Source organism: Triplophysa rosa, linkage group LG7 (genome assembly GCF_024868665.1).
Source record: "Triplophysa rosa linkage group LG7, Trosa_1v2, whole genome shotgun sequence".
In the NCBI taxonomy this organism is placed as follows: Eukaryota; Metazoa; Chordata; class Actinopteri; order Cypriniformes; family Nemacheilidae; genus Triplophysa; species Triplophysa rosa.
In genome coordinates this window covers 4,834,029-4,850,314 of record NC_079896.1, presented here as the reverse complement: position 1 = coordinate 4,850,314, position 16,286 = coordinate 4,834,029, and the positions used below count along the sequence as shown (strand labels likewise).

General features: G+C 37.2%; 2 protein-coding genes and 1 pseudogene across 2 annotated transcripts in view; all 3 read right to left on the bottom strand.

The window, feature by feature from the left end:
• uba7 (ubiquitin-like modifier activating enzyme 7) overlaps positions 1-7,948 on the bottom strand; it is a 29,809-nt gene extending 21,861 nt beyond the window's left edge. The window contains exons 1-17 of the mRNA XM_057338255.1: positions 7,754-7,948; positions 7,319-7,366; positions 6,942-7,110; positions 6,686-6,820; positions 6,501-6,607; positions 6,184-6,274; positions 5,844-5,976; positions 5,658-5,755; positions 5,291-5,452; positions 5,026-5,190; positions 4,788-4,892; positions 4,632-4,712; positions 4,013-4,168; positions 3,614-3,779; positions 3,280-3,476; positions 2,693-2,757; positions 1,393-1,588 (exon numbers count right to left, since the gene is read on the bottom strand). Coding sequence (XP_057194238.1) covers positions 1,393-1,588; positions 2,693-2,757; positions 3,280-3,476; positions 3,614-3,779; positions 4,013-4,168; positions 4,632-4,712; positions 4,788-4,892; positions 5,026-5,190; positions 5,291-5,452; positions 5,658-5,755; positions 5,844-5,976; positions 6,184-6,274; positions 6,501-6,607; positions 6,686-6,820; positions 6,942-7,110; positions 7,319-7,362 — 2,070 coding nt within the window. The 5' untranslated portion in view covers positions 7,363-7,366; positions 7,754-7,948. The remainder of the gene's footprint in view (positions 1-1,392; positions 1,589-2,692; positions 2,758-3,279; positions 3,477-3,613; positions 3,780-4,012; positions 4,169-4,631; positions 4,713-4,787; positions 4,893-5,025; positions 5,191-5,290; positions 5,453-5,657; positions 5,756-5,843; positions 5,977-6,183; positions 6,275-6,500; positions 6,608-6,685; positions 6,821-6,941; positions 7,111-7,318; positions 7,367-7,753) is intronic.
• A 3,419-nt stretch (positions 7,949-11,367) lies between these two features.
• LOC130556626 (odorant receptor 131-2-like) lies at positions 11,368-12,285 on the bottom strand. The gene has a single exon (XM_057337807.1). The coding sequence runs from the start codon at positions 12,283-12,285 to the stop codon at positions 11,368-11,370; it is 918 nt and encodes a 305-aa protein (XP_057193790.1).
• A 2,490-nt stretch (positions 12,286-14,775) lies between these two features.
• Positions 14,776-15,710, bottom strand: LOC130556990 (odorant receptor 131-2-like; annotated as a pseudogene).
• Positions 15,711-16,286: the final 576 nt, after the last annotated feature.

Here is a 16,286-nt window from a genome sequence, read left to right as displayed (position 1 = left end):
GTAGGATTTTCCTTAAAACCAGTCTACTTACTCAATCCGTGCCTGCATGTTTCAGCTTATAACACAGAAATGTGACTGTTGCATCATATACAATATCTACAGCTTCAGGTTGTGCAACATGTATCTGGAATTGGGAGATAGAGGACATTTAAGAGTTTCAACACTGTCTTCACCTCTCAGAGTGGATGTTTATCTCTGTATGCAGACACTGATGCTATGATTGAGATGTCTACATAACCAAACATACTCTTATGCAACCACAGACACGCACGCAAAAAATATTGACTGGTCATATCATTACTCTAGTATAGATTTAATACAAATCACACGTGGATAGAAAGAACCATAAACATGTTTTAACGACTTTAAATGGGACACCTCATCAATAATCCACAAACACTAGTCATATCTTTAAATATGAATATGATAAATAATAATAATAATAAGTAACACGTTTTGCTTTGCCTTGACTTTTTTAAATTGATGAAAAATTTCAGACAACTGACAATATTAGGCAATCTATTTTAAACTAGAATTTGTTATTGTGACTTCATGATCAAACCCACAGACATAAGAAATACCTAGACCGCTCGTTGGTTGCTGAATCGTACGTCAACGGTACCACCATATTAGGGGTGGCAACCTTCAACTATAAACACATCATGCAAGTGAATGGCGGTGCTGCGGTTTTTCTGGATAAAACACAATTTCTCAACCTGTTTCAATGCTTTACGACTTACGTTTCGGCTCCAGTTATCGACGGTTAGAGTTTAAAAAAATATTCATTGTCATTAGGATTTGTTCAAACTCACGCTTGTCAAGCAATCGTTTCGCTTATTTTTTTGTTTAATAATTGTGCAAACATCGCTAATGTGATATAATTTAAGGTAAATGAAATGCACATGATCAGAACATAGTTCGATTACTTTGAAATATTAGGAAAAAATGAAACGATGAGTCTCATTGATTACGTTATGCTATATCACACTATATATAATATACGATTGTAATATGTGTTTTACAAATATCACATAAATGTTTTACTTCTGTAACTGTTTTAATAAATCCATCAGGGACAACTTTGATCTTTAAAATGGTCTGTTTTGGAGTGTATTTGAACCAGCAGCAGGCCAACGCCTGGTGATGTGTCTATGATCAAACCTATTAACCTCTCTCTCTGCTGTGAAGCAGCAGCACAGATAACCATTACTAATGGACAACATTGCCACCTGCTGGTCTAAAAAGCTCACATTTTCCTTAAAATACCCTTCACAGGGAGTCAGGACCATAAAATAATCTGGAATCTGGTTAAACAATATGATTGAATTTGCAACCTTCTAGTTTTTATTTTGAGAAGATTAGAGAAATGTTGTGTTTGGATCTCTGTATTACCTGGTCAGGAGGAAAGCAGTGCAGCAGTTGTCTGATGTCATTGTTGTAGAGTGTTTCCCACCGTCTGCGTGCCCAGCTGACACAGTCAGTCCAGTTCTGGGGCCGTTCCTGAGTGAGATTCCCATAGACGCCTTCCAACACTTCCACGGCCTCCACATCCCCACGAGAGACCGTGCGCTCCACAAATGCTGGGTCACTGCAATAGAGACCACAATAAACATGAAAGCAACATTATTAGCGTCAATAAATTACTGTAGGTGTATAGTATATACACCTATATCCAGTGTTGGGTGTAACTAGTTACTAAGTAATTAGTTACTGTAATTTATTTAATTACTTTTCCCTTGAAAAAGTAAAGTAAGGGATTACTCTTATTTTTTCTGTAATTTAATTACAGTTACTTCTGATGTAATTAAACTAAATACTTTGTGTAATATATGTGTGTGCAATAGTGGAATTGACATCAAAATTCAAAGTCTAACTTTAAAATCTGTGCTTTAATGTATAATTCTCACATTTGTAATTAATAATACTACTTTATGTAGTTTATATTATTTATTTGAATGAATTAAAAGAGGCGTTTCATGTCTATCCTTGAATCACTTAACTCATCAAGGTTGATGTAGAATATAGAAAGTAATTAGTAATAAGTAATTAAATACTTTTTGAAGAGAGTAATTTGTACAGTAATCTAATTACATTATCGAATATGTAATTAGTAACTAGTAATTAATTACTTTTTCAGAGTAACTTACCCAACACTGCCTATATCATTGCATAAGGTATTTATTTTAAAGGGGGCACAGACACTTAAAGCAAAACAGCTCTCCTTCAAAAGGGAACATAGGTGTTGCCCTGAAATTTTAACCTCAAAAAAGCCATTGATGTTAGTCTAGTTTGATGAGTGAGTTAGGTGGGGCCTTCCTTGACTTGCAGGTCGCAGTTTGCCGACAGCTAACAGGAAGTAGTTGAGATTGGGGCAGTTATGCGGTATCTGCTTCCTCCACACGCCACCTAAACTTCCTGCACACTCGCCTCTCTATGAACATCCTTCGCTCCATTTCAAGTGGAAAAGATCTGACAGCTGGCAGTGGCAGGAAGTAAGAGGGTTGCGCTAATAATGGATGGCTAAGCTTGAGGAACTGGTTTAAAAAAAAGTGTTTTTGCATCTTTTCAAGCACACAAAACAGTAGAATCTGACACAATATCAGAAAAACACCACATTTCCAACACATTTCCTTTATTACATAAATCCGAATTATTTCATATTATTTATAAGCTGAAAAGCATTTTGTCATACCTGAGATACTGGTTCACATTCTCAGCTTTGTGTTTGAACAGGCCTTCAAATTGATCTCGGGCCCACTGAAAATAAGAAAGACACATATGCACTTTACTATATAGATTTAAGACCTCACTTGGAGTGTATACCTAATATATATAGCTTTCCTACAGTATACCTTTTACATATCATCTATGTGTACTGTATATACTAAATATACATATATATATATATATATATATATACCAAACTATATACAGCTCTCATGTATAGCTCTTACATCTTACCGGTTGTAGACTGTATATACTGTACAGTTTTCCTAAATAGCCCGTACATGTAATCTAGAGTGTATATGCTCCACCATGTAGCTCTTACATCTCACGTGTAGTGTATGTACTTCACTATACATTGCCCTGCTATGCAATCTATTTATCTCAACTGCAGTGCATATACTACAATGTACAAAGCTACCTAGCTATCCTATAGCTCTTATTTCTAACCTAAGATGTATATATGATATAATGTATAGCTCTCCTATATAGCTCTTACATCTTTCCTGTCTTGTATATATTGTACTACATACGGGTTCACTTTGTATGTCTCACCTGTAGGGTGTGCTCTATACGGTGTGGGAAATTTTTGAGTGTGCATAGGGGAATGGCCTTCTGTCCTCCAGATGTTGAGGGTCCGTAAGACTCGGTCAGATGTGGCACTACTACCAATGTGTGGCCTTTGCTACCCAGAGTTCCTCCCTCCAGCATGGGCTTACTGTTCCGCACACAACATTTGTCGAGATACACTCCTAAAGTAAAAAAAAAAACATAATGTTAGTTATGTACCAGTGCTTCTCAGACCACGCGTACACAGCACGCCATTGTGAACACATGTCCTAGTGTTGCATTTTGGTGCATCGCGGAAGCAAGCAACATCATCACTCACTGGCATCAACGTTGTCCAGCGCTGCTGCCACCCCGTCGAGCTGACTGTAAAATGAATATGTGTAAACCTGCTCGGTTTCTGGAGCCACGCGGTTTTGATGAGCAGTGATATTCATGTAAGGATTCATCTTTCTAAAGGATTCTGCCGCCGCCTCTGACTTCAGCCTCTGAATGAAATAGAGCATGATTTTAACACCCCGATCATAAAATCACAACATAAAGATAATAAAGACGTACATTTTCAACTTTCCATGATGTCGTGCAAATTGGCTATTGTTTTGGCTTCCACAGTGGTTCATCCAGTTAAACATTACAGTGGACATCAGACTATGATCACTAATATTTTCAGTAAATAAATTGGTGTGTGCGTTGGAGGTGGAGGACCACCAAATACGCTTACCCCGATGTCCTGAGAGCCAAAAAGAAACTGCCGATTCAGATTTGATCGCTCGATGGAGTCCATGTCAGTAACTGTGATGCTCCCGCCCTCTCCTGCACCCAGACCAATCAGAGCAAAGTTTTTCAACAGCTCACAACCAATTGCTCCAGCTCCAACCTAATTACACAGACAGTAAACAGCAAGTTTTTACAGTATAACAATAAGATTGTACTCTATGACTAATGAATGGTGCAGGAATTTGAGAACGAGGTGTCCTAAAATATTTGTTTCTACTTATATATTTGATATACTGATACTTATATTCAAAACAGCAGGTTTAAACTACAATAAACCTGAAAGGTGATTAACATTTCCCTCAAAATTGCAAATACCAGCCAGATTCATACAGGAAACTCTGACTTACACATACTTCCTAATGAACATGAAATGCCACCTGACTCACAAACTACTTCCTGTACATTTTACACCACTGAGCCATTGATTTAAACACTGCTCTCAAAAACGGATATATGATAAACTGCTTGGAAGCCTATGAGTAAACCCTGCTGGATGCCTGTGACAGCTCCACAATAATGTGTAATGTCTCCCTCTGCTGGTGAATCTGCCACAATACACTCACCAAAAAATACTTTTGCTTCTTCAGTTTGTCTTGAAAGGCAGATCCAAACACAGCAATCTGTCCATCATACCTACAGTCTCTCTAAAGGGTAGAAGATGAAATTGAAGTTAGTGACTGAGCAATATGGGGTTTAATGGGAATGCTATTGCTGCTTACAGGTGCGCAGGCCTCTTCAATCAGAAAACCTTCATCTTCAGGCAGACATTCCAGTGCATCAAAGTACAACCACTGTCTGAGAGGGGTGAACTTAGCACTGCAAGCCTGGTGGATTTCATAAACATATAATCATGAATAAAATCTACACCACTGACCATTTCGACTATATTTCAGGCACAATAATTTGTTCAATAACCTGGGTTTCATTAGAATTCATGGGGACTAAACTTAATCTCACCTTCAAGACCTCCTGAGCAGCCAGACCCCCAATGAACGCATTGAGAGGAGCCAGGTCGCCCCTGGCAACCATAGATAACTTTCTCACAACATCTTCATCCAGGTCGCTGAACCTTTTAGTTACGCTGAGCTCTTTTGCAATATTGACCAGCAGTTCAGCGTCGGCCTGTAGAGGGCAGCAGAAACACAGCTCTATCATAATGAACTAATAAAAGAACAAAAATGAGAATTCGGTCATAATGTATTTTTTTAACATTTCGCCTCACCTGGGATCTAGGGCTTGGTGTTCGGCTGTTTTCCTCAGAGAATTTATGCAGGGCTAGGAAAGCCAGGTGCAGAGACAAATGGCTTTCGGTTTTGCCATAATCCGTCATCTCGAGAAGAGTAGGATCTCTAAAAACTTCATCTAGAGCCACATCCAAAGGTTTCTGAAAGCATTCAAATATTTGCCCTGTTTAACAATCACATCATTTAAGGTTTAAAAAAAACAGGTCACAATCTCCCAACAGCTTTGCATAATCAAAACTGTGAGTAACAAAAATGAAAGATTCATAAATACTGTAATTTGACAAATCCTAGCCCTTAAAAACCTTCTAGAATGTAGTAGAATAGCATTTGATAAGCATTACTCACAAAGTTGAAGATCGTTGACTGTTTGACCCCAGTTGCCACTCCGCTTCTCTCATACTCAGAAAATCCTGAAGTGTCACAGATACTGAAGGAGTATTTATCTAAAAAAATTAAACAGGTGAGATGTTATTGGTTTAATTAATATGTGCTATCACTACCACTCAAACCGTCATACTGTATCACGCTTACCTCTCAATTTAATCTCAATCGGTTCACAGCCGTTGAGTTCTGCCATGCCTTGAATTCCAGAGAATGTCACAAACATGCCATCAGTAAACTCGTAGCTATCCTCATCAGTGCAGGTCACAATGCCTGGATTCTCCTAAGATGGCCGTTTTCAGCAGAGGTTAGTTATGTATTTGAAGTTTTTTTTATTTAAGTTCGTTTAAGAATAGATATTAGTTGAATAATTTTTGGAATTGTATAAGTATTCAAATAAAAACAAATGTGTGAAGACACAGAAATGACACACTGCACCTTTAAGGACAGAACAGAAAGTGAAAATCTGACTTTTTTTGTGATGCGTCACCTTGCTGATATGAGAAATCATGGCTGAAACTGGAGCGTCACCATCTGTATCTCTAACCTCAAACGAATCGCCAAAATCACAGAACAACTGCCTGTAAACACAGCAAACAGCAACAGCTTTAGCACCTGTGTACAAGATTAGTATTAGTACATGCTGACATACTTAAACTGGGACATAGCAATTACTGTCATAGCTGGAAAATGTCCAGTGACTGGACAATGCCCACAAATTTTTATATGGCTGCTTTTGTTATGTCCAGACACATAGAATGGCAGGATTTTGTTTTTGGTTAATTCCTAGGAAGCTGCACTTCATACCCACAAAGTCCTCTGGTATCAGCCACAATAAACTTGATATTGTTTGCACTGCAAAACGTTGCCAAGCGTAGCTGCTCTTCTAAAGAGGAATCTGTGAGCACCACCACCTATCGTACAAGACAAAATAACATCCATTAAAGACAAAACCTGAAAAGGGTTCAAACCAAGTTAAAATTCAAACTCACCTGGAACTGCTGGAGGAGCCCTTCATTGAGTTTGTCAGTGTGTGCCGTCACTCGGACGTAGACGTTCAGACTAGACAGCTGTTTCTCAGAACACAATGCTCTGTTTTGACCCAGATCACTTTCCTTCAGGTAAAACTTCAGAATATTGAAAACATATATAAGAGCAACTTAGATTATTTGAAATCCCATATATTGTTTTTAAGGACGAAAGAATAACATGTGCGTGTTTGAAATATGACAAATATGACAAAATTACCTGAGAAGACAGATCTCTCCACTCTACCACACCTTCATCCTGGATGGTGACCGACCGGACCCCTGCCAAAATCACATTCTTGGCAATCTCCACACCAAGACCTCTCATTCCAGCAATGAGAACATCTGCCTTTCCCATGCGACGCATGGAATCATGGTCAATCACATACCTGGTGTGAGAATGACGAACAATTGCACTGTGGGTAATGTCACATTTCCTTATCTGCTCGTCTTATTGAACCTGCTGATCAGGATTTTGGGTAGTATTCCTTTCAGTTTACATACAGTAAAATCACTAAAATGCTGAATGCATGACATTATTTCTTATGTATAAACACTTCTTACGTAGAAATGAGAAAATTAAACTTAAGCACTTACAATTGTCGAGAATATAAACTCTCGTCGATATCAGTCTGTGCCATATTCCTGTAACACAGTAAAACAATAACCAGCTTTTTAATAAGTTATTTTACCTAAAGCACCTGTTACACAGCTGAGCAATGACCCTGAAAAGAATACATTTCAATCACGTTACCTTTAACAAATAGAAAAGTACCATATTGTTTGCTATGCTTTTTTGGAGATGCACATTGAACTATTTCTTAGACAATACAATAAAAATACCAAGGTACTTCAAAGAATACTATGCTTTTTTTATTAGGAGCGGTTGCATCGCATGCTGTGAATTTAAGTCAGATATTTTACGATAAAACAAATGACAAATTTCCACACGTGGCATTTGCATATAACGTACTATCATTTAAAATGATAAGTAAACGTTGTCAATGTGCAGGAACGCGTTTTGTCGATTACCTGAATTCGGAGATTATTGGTCTTTGGCGTCCTCTGTCAAAACAGAAAGTTATTTGATAGTAAGAAAATGGTTTCACTTTCGCTTCTGTCAAAATTCAAATCGACCTTCCGCATATTTGCGGCCCCATTCAGTGAAATACACAATTTATTTTTTGTTTGTTTGATGTTGGAAAGTTCCAGTGATTTGAGACAGGGATAAGGTAGGGGCGTCCCGAAAGGTTTCTCATTGGTGAAAGGAGTTTCCTACTGGCATCTGCCTTGGCCAATCAGAGTTAATCATGCAGACACGTCATTTCCTTGAAACGAAAGACGAAGACGGTAAGTCATGTGCTCAGCTCTACGTGTGCCATAGATAGACGAATCTATTAAAATATTTGTTAAAATACGAATAATATTTTGTTGCATTATATATTTGCATCCTTAGTTATTACTTTGTTGTTTTTGTTAGACGCATATTACAGTCAAACGGAAAAGCGATTTCATCGAAGCCTTAGCAGTTGGCAATTTGTATTTTTTGTGTGTAAGTTACTTGTGATTACAAATTACTTGTGAACAAAACTAGGAATTTCACAAATGTTTGCTTAATTGCTTAATGTTCGCAAATCTTTGCTTAATGTCTTGATGTCAAATAACAAGTTAATAAAAATAATTCATACTTATGCATACATTTTAATTCTTTGTTAAATTCCTTGTTTATGCCATAGCACAATACAATTAATAAACAGATGTAAACAAAAGAGAAAAGTAAAAGAGTAACAAATATATATATATATATATATACTACATAAAAGAGTGAGGGTCCTAATCTAATAACAAAAACATATTCAACATAGACACAAAATTAAGGTCATTTTCACTTGTTGTAATCCTAAAAGAAGTTACCAGTGTTCTTAAATCATTGAACCAACCATTGCAAAATCTATCATCAATCAAAACTTTAGTTAAATAAAAGTATGTAATTCACAAAAACGGTCAATTTCAGTGTTTTAATATTATATATGATGTTAATTTGTTAATTAACATTAATATATGTTGTTAATTAAAGCGGCAACGAGCAACTTTTGCTCACTGTTGCCCCACGTGGTTGATAAGAGGAATTGTCTGTATGCAGTGTCGTAAAAACTGTCGCAAAGATTTCCCGCTGGCAGCTCAATACACGTGAGTTTGTTTACTAAGCCGATGGACCCAGATACGTCGTTCAAACTATGTCCACTGATCAGGTAAAGTAGTCCGTGTTACCATGTTCTTCGTATATCAGTAGAAAGATTTATGTAGCGTAAGTAACGTTAGTCAACCCTACGTGTACTACAGGGCTATACTACAACCTCAAAGTAGACTCGGGGGTAGCAGTTGATTGTTAGAAGTTAGCACAGAGCGTGCTAGCTACATGGAACATTTGTGTTTACCCGAAACACAACGCATGGACTTGAATGTGTTTTGTAACCTATAGTAGGCCTACTTTTCTTTTGTTATTTTATCGAAAGTCACTAAACACAATCGCGACCAGGCATTGTGTTTTGTGTAATATATGTAATAACTACAGTCAACTCGGTATGAAAACAGCTCATAGCATGTACATATATATAACGACAACATTAGCCTAATCAACAACATTAGCCTAATCAACGACTGAACTGTTCAACATTCACGTGGTTTACTGGTCTGAACAAAATAATCTGCTACTTTTTACCACAACACGTTTAGTGTGGTTGTTTAGTCTTTATTTACAAGCACTACACACATCCATGACCAGACACGACAACATGCGAGCTATCGACACCGGCAACCATCTCTCAGCTACCCTACGCTTATAAAGTGCGAACCGGTGTTGCGCCAATGACACAGACTAATAACAAATACATTCAAAAGTACAGTACAGTAACAAAAAATGTACAAATAACTCTTACAAATCCAGGAGCCGGACCGCTAGGTCTGCATCCGTTTTGCAACCCCTTGCCTCTTGCTGCTCGCGTCGTAAACCCGTCCGATATTGATTCGTGACCGGCCTCGTGTCCGATCACTCTCTCGCTTTATTTTCTTTGCTTCCTCCGACAAAACCCTCTTTGGTTTTTTGGATGGCTCTGCCATGATGATGTTTTGGTTCGTTTCGTCATACTGTTAGCTCTGCTGTTGGCTAACTTCTCCCAGGCTACGAGTAAAACGTGACGTATGCCGTAAAGCAGGGGATAGGCGGGGCTTGTACCGGCCCGAACACCAAAGTTACAAGTGCAGTTTCAGCCGATAGGAGGCTGCTCGGGTAGCAACGGCAGTAAAATTCGCCCTGTTAAAAGTTGACCTACCACTAAAATAATTATTTTAAGGTCAAAAAGTTGCTTGTTGTCGCTTTAACATTATTGGTGCATTATTGTGTTTTATAAATTTGTAAGGTTGGTTAATTTAATATACTGTTGGGCTGTTTTAATCTACATATTCTCGAAAATAAAATATAATTTTTCTGGCTCCGTGTTTGTTTAAAAAAAGTCAGAAACGTCTCTGCTGTGTCCTGCTGGCACCACGCAACAGGAGCAGCAGGTGACGCAAATCACGCAATTAGGAAATCCTCCGCGAGACGCTCATTTCAGTTCGCTTCTTGAACTTTTGAGGCTGCATGCTTTGAAAACCAAGTCCTCGTTTTTAAGTCCGCGACCTTAAAGGATGCAGCCCCTGAATTGGGACACAGCTCTAGAGTCATTCTGGATTTTTCACTTCCGTTCCGGTTAATCTGTAGGCCTGTATAGAGGGTATTCATAGACGTCACTTTCCCACGTGAACACGCCGGGACACGCTCCCTTGAGTGGTAAAACTAAGGCAAAATGGCTGCATTCAATAGGAGGAACAAAAACCGGGACTAAAACACGCAATTAATTGCTGAAACTACAAGCAGCTGGACTCGACGGTGATCCTTACTACTACCTTATGATTTACAAAGGAATCGGGTGTTCTTAGACACTCAAATGTTGCGGGGAATTGCGTTTTCTGATATTGTAACCATTCATTTTGCCCAGTGTTTTACCACTCAAGCAGGCGCGTTCCGGCGTGTTCACGTGGGAAAGTGACGACACGCGCATACCCTCTCTAGTAAACGGGCAAGACCTTTCGGCACGCCCCTACGTTTCGGCACGCCCATTTCTCCAACTTGCAGAGACCCCTACTAGGGTGATTTGACACTGGATTTTCCAAAAACAGGTCATCTAGTCATAGGCACGAACGAACAAACACTAGATGGCGCCTGAAATGCACATTTAGGAATAGAATGACATTCCTGTTTTACCTCATCGTGATGGGCGGATGCTAGTGGCCCCGATGTTGATTCTAATTGGTCAGGCACGACCCTTCTAAAAAAATATTAGACAATTAATTCAACTAATGTTATTTTTATTGAAATAATGGGATCTTGCCTGGAATTAAAACCCAGCTGTAATTATTTCTAACGTGTTTTTTAACCAATTGTTAACCAGGTAACACGCATGACAGTAAAGAGAGAAAATATATAAATTATAATGGGCATTAACTATTTTTGGCACAAAGGTTTTATTTGACAAAAAAGACCAGCACATATTTACAATTGTCATAGACAAAAAAATAATAAAAATTAATACAGTTGCTATGTCATATCATGGCGCAATCTTAAGAAAACAAAATTTACAAGTAAAGTGCTCCTTCATTTTCTTTACAAACTTCTGGTCTCTGACACCATATATCAAAGGGCTTAGTAATCTTGGCATAATATTTGTAAGCAGATAGGTTAAGAAAGTGATCTTACTACTGTGTACAGGAAAAAGGGAAATGAGAATAAAATTTAAAACAGGGGTGAGATAAGACAGCATACAAAGAAGTAACTGCACACCATGCAACAATATTGTGTTTCGAGCCTTGTTTGCTGAACTTCCTGAACTCGCCTTTTTTGCTGTGAACATGACATTGCAGTAAGTGTAAATCACAATGAACCAGACCAAAGACATGTAGATGATTTGTGAATAAGTCGAACGATCCTGATGGAGTTTGGTAGGAAATACAATTGGGGGGTAGCAATACACAACGGTCCTCTGGAAAGATGTGGGCTGAGTTGAAAGTAAAATGCTGAAATCTGCCAGAGAAGGTATGACTCCTGTACACCATAGAAAACAAATGAAGACGTATGTCCTTTGCGGTGTGCAAATCTGATGGTGATGCAATGGTTTGCAGACAGCGATGAAACGTTCGACGGCCATGCCAGCCAGATTCAAGGGACTAATCATAAAAGTCGTTGTGGCAAGAATCAACAACATGCAACAAAAAGGAAAATTAAGAAGTCGTAAGATGTAACTCATGACATATAGAGTTACCGATACAAATATCATTATCATGTCATTTATGACTAGGTGAATGTATAAAATATATCTGGAGTCTTTTGAAAATATTGGATTGGCAAGAAAGGTGACCACAAGCATTCCGTTAATAGAATTAATGATAACACCAAGAAAAACTATCACAATGTTTTTAACAAAAGCTTCTTCATAACTATCCACAACGAGATCAGATGTCAAGTTCATATTCAGGGTCTTCTGCAGGCAAGTGTCTGGAAAAAAACAACAAGGCACTGGTTAATAGCAGACAGGCACACGCAATCAAACCAAGGCTTAGGATTTAATAATAATATACTGTATATATTGTTCTGAGTTAGAATTACATCTTTAAAATATTTCAGAGTGTCATTTTAGCCTCTAAAAATCACATTTTATTCTTTGATTCGCAGCCCATTCTGTTTCAGAAGTCTTTTAGATACACTCACCTTAAAGCGTAGTTCAACTGGATCTAAATGTATGGTGTGACACCTCTCTGAGTTTCAATGCAGTGCTGCAAGTTCATGTGTTTTTATTGGTTTGGTTTTAGGGCAGAGATCATGAATAATTTGTTGGCCGTTGCCCTGGGGTCATTTTAACTTATTTCTACACTTTTTTTCTGCATCCATTGTATTGCAGAATTATGGACTCACTTGCAATTTCTTTTGAAAATAGTGTTTATTTCCGTGGAATGACATCCCTGTTTTACTTTGTATTCTGTGTATTCTAAACTTAATTGCATTTTAGACTTTGTGTTGTTACAGACATTGATGACACAATATTTTGAACATAAATCTTTCATACAAAATAAATGTGCATAAAATTAGAAATAAATGCAATTATGTAACAAAAAAATGTCATTTAAAATCACATCCGTGATGGCACAACTTTTACACTGAAAACTTTGCAAGAAAAGTGTTGCTTAATTTCTTTAGCCATTTTTAGTCTCATACACCATATGCTGTTTAAATGGAACAAAATGTATCTTGAAAGGTATCCACAGGGCCAGATAAGTTCATTTTCAGGGTCTTGGTCAGCCAGGATCTAGAAAAACAAGAATAGATAGGCTACTGGTTAATAATAGACAAGCCAATTAAAACCCAATCTGTTATTTTGATTGGATTGCCTTTTGTTTCTTTGAATTTGCATTTCAGAGGTATGGTAATCACTGCTTAAATCAGTAGTAAAATCTGATCTAAAGGCAGTGAAGCTTCTCTAAGTTATAATGCAATGCTGCATGTTCATGGGTTTTTAATGGTTTGGTTTTGGGGCAGAGATCATGAATATTACTTTCAGTTTGTTTTGCCCTGGGGTCAACACTTGCAAGACCTTTTTCTGTACACACAAAATAAACAAACAAATAGGAAAACGTAAAATAGGATTATCACAGGATACTAGAGTGGAGATGGTAACACTTAGCTTTTATGCTGATTTATTCAGAACATTTGTAGGCAACATCTTTCACAATTTCATAAGAACTAGAACAGTAAACAGGTGTTTAGGATGTGTTGGTATTTTGTAAGAAAACAAATATGCCTTATTGTTTCCACTTTAATTTCACTGTATGGTGCATAACTTTAGCAGAACAAACCTTTTTTGACTGAAAATGTGACATCCATAATGCTGGAATTCCTAATAGTATGGGATACATTGTACTTACTGTGCACATAGAGATTTAGAGTTAAAGGGGTGGTTTCCCAGATTCATTTAAACCAGTACTTTAGGCCAAAGTTAAATTAGGACATTTATTTAGTTTTTTACAAACATGTCAAAAAACATTACTTGTGTGTATTTTGAGATATTTTAAATAGGCCTAAGTGACAGTGCAAGTTGTTTTCAGTTTGGACAGCTCTAACATTTATTTTAGTCTAGGACTAGACTTAATCCCTGTGCGGGAAACCACCCCCAAAAGTTTAATTATACAGTGTGTGTGTGTGTGTGTGTGTGTGTGTGTGTGTGCGTGTGCGTGCGCGTGTGTGTGTGATATAGACCATTCCAAAATTTCATTTCAAATCAGCATTTCTAGATGTACTGTGGTCATTCCAGTCCAGTGTCTGTTGAATTACAACAAAATCAAACCTCAAGAGTGACAACAGCAAATATGAAATACTGACAGCATGACAAGACTCATGAAAACTGTGATAAAAAATGGAGGCTGTCATCTACTAAATACATGTAGAAATATTACTGTTGTATTGCTTAAAAGTGAATATGAAGTTTGCAGTATTTGAGGTCTGAACAAATACAGAGCATCTTATGACCTGATTCTGCAGTTTTCATTTTCTGCAAATAAATGCAAATAGAAATTTATTGAATTATTTGAAATTTGGGAGATATATTGTTAGTTCACAGAATGAAACAAAAATGATCATTTTACCTAAAACATACCTGTAAATAGTACATTTTAAAATCGGTACAAACGGTCTCTGAAATGGTCTCTTAATTTAAAAAACTTAAAAAAGATCAAGACATATGTGCACATATGTACAGATACATTGCATGCATCTTTTATGTAACCCTTAATACATTTACATTTAGTCATTTAGCAGACGCTTATATCCAAATTAATCCATACTATTAATTTAAAGTAGAACACATAAACATAAAGTCAACTAAAAATACAAGAAAGAGAAAAAATCATTTTTACCAGATAAACGTATCTATCTGACATACAGTATAAAGATGATCTTTGTTCATTGTTCATTGTTTTGTCGATTCAACCTTTACAATAAGAAATCTGCATACAAATAGTCCTTTCATGTGTTTGTAAAAATGTTTATCCCGAAAACCATAAATCAAAGGGCTGAGCAGTCGTGGCACTAGGTTAGTCAGCAAATAATTGAAAAACACCATTACCGATTGATGAGCCGGTAGAAGTGGGATATAAATCCTGTCTATAAAAGGAGTGATGTAAGATAACATACAGAGCAAAAGCTGTATTCCGTGTAACAGGATGGTGCTTTGGGCTCTTTTAACTGAGGATTTATCAGTATTTGCCCGTTTGGCTGCGACCAGCACTCTAAAATAAGTGAATACTAGAATCAGCCACACAACAGATGAGTAAAGCCCATTCATACATTTGTTCTGTGTTTCATGGTAAGCTGTGTTATACAGTTTTGCTGCGAAACATAAAGTACTTGCAAAAACAGACAAAGGACGAACTATAAAAGTACAATCAATTCAGCCAATGCGGGTATAACTCCAACCCCCCAAATGAGAGAGATGAGGATGTACGTCCTGCGTACTGTACAGATCTGAGCGTGATGCAGAGGTTTGCAGATGGCGATGTAACGCTCAATGGCCATACCGGCCAAAGTCAATGGAGTATTCTTATGGGTGGCTGAGGCTGTTATTAACAGAAGAATACAGAATGGCACAGGTACATTTGGCCATGCATAAGCCATCACAAAAAGAACTACAGTTATAAAAACCATAAGCATATCATTGATAACCAGGTGAATGTATAATATATATCTCGGATCATTGTAGAAAGTTGAACTTCTGAAGAATGTGAACACAAATATTCCATTGATACAGTTTATAATGGTCCCAAGGAGGACAATAATGAAATTTTTGGTAAAGATTACCGCATAATTCTCTGCTGAACTATACTGAAGCATTGTAGAGTTCATTGTCCTTTTCCATTCATGTAAAAATTAAGCGACTGAAATGTTTTTTTTTCTCCAATGATCTAAAAGCAAAGATGTCCAGAGAGCATGAAGCGGAGAGAAGACTGAAACACAAAGCATTGACTTTAATTGGCATAATTATTGGTGTTATAATGAACACAGAAACAAAATTAAATTGTTTGTGAAAAAAACTAACCTTTTCTGTTCATCTAGAGACTTGTTTATTTGCTGTAGAGGAAAAATGACCCGTTTATATAGTCATTAGTATGAGGGGGGTAACGGGCTGTTCCAGGGGGTGGGAAGTATAGGGAAATTAAGAAAGCTCCAACATGATGACATTTTATTGTTTGTCTGGATTTATTATAACATCAAATACATTAAAATGCAATTCAAAGAGATAGTAAGACTCGAATAAAGCTAGTGTATGATAAACATGTACTCGTTTTCTGAATGACAAAAATGGCTAAAGTAAACAAATAGCCCATCCAGGTGAATAAAGGCAAACAAGGTCAAACTGTGACATCACATCACACTCATCTAGATCACAGAACACATTTTAAAACGGTTCACATCTCAATTTTC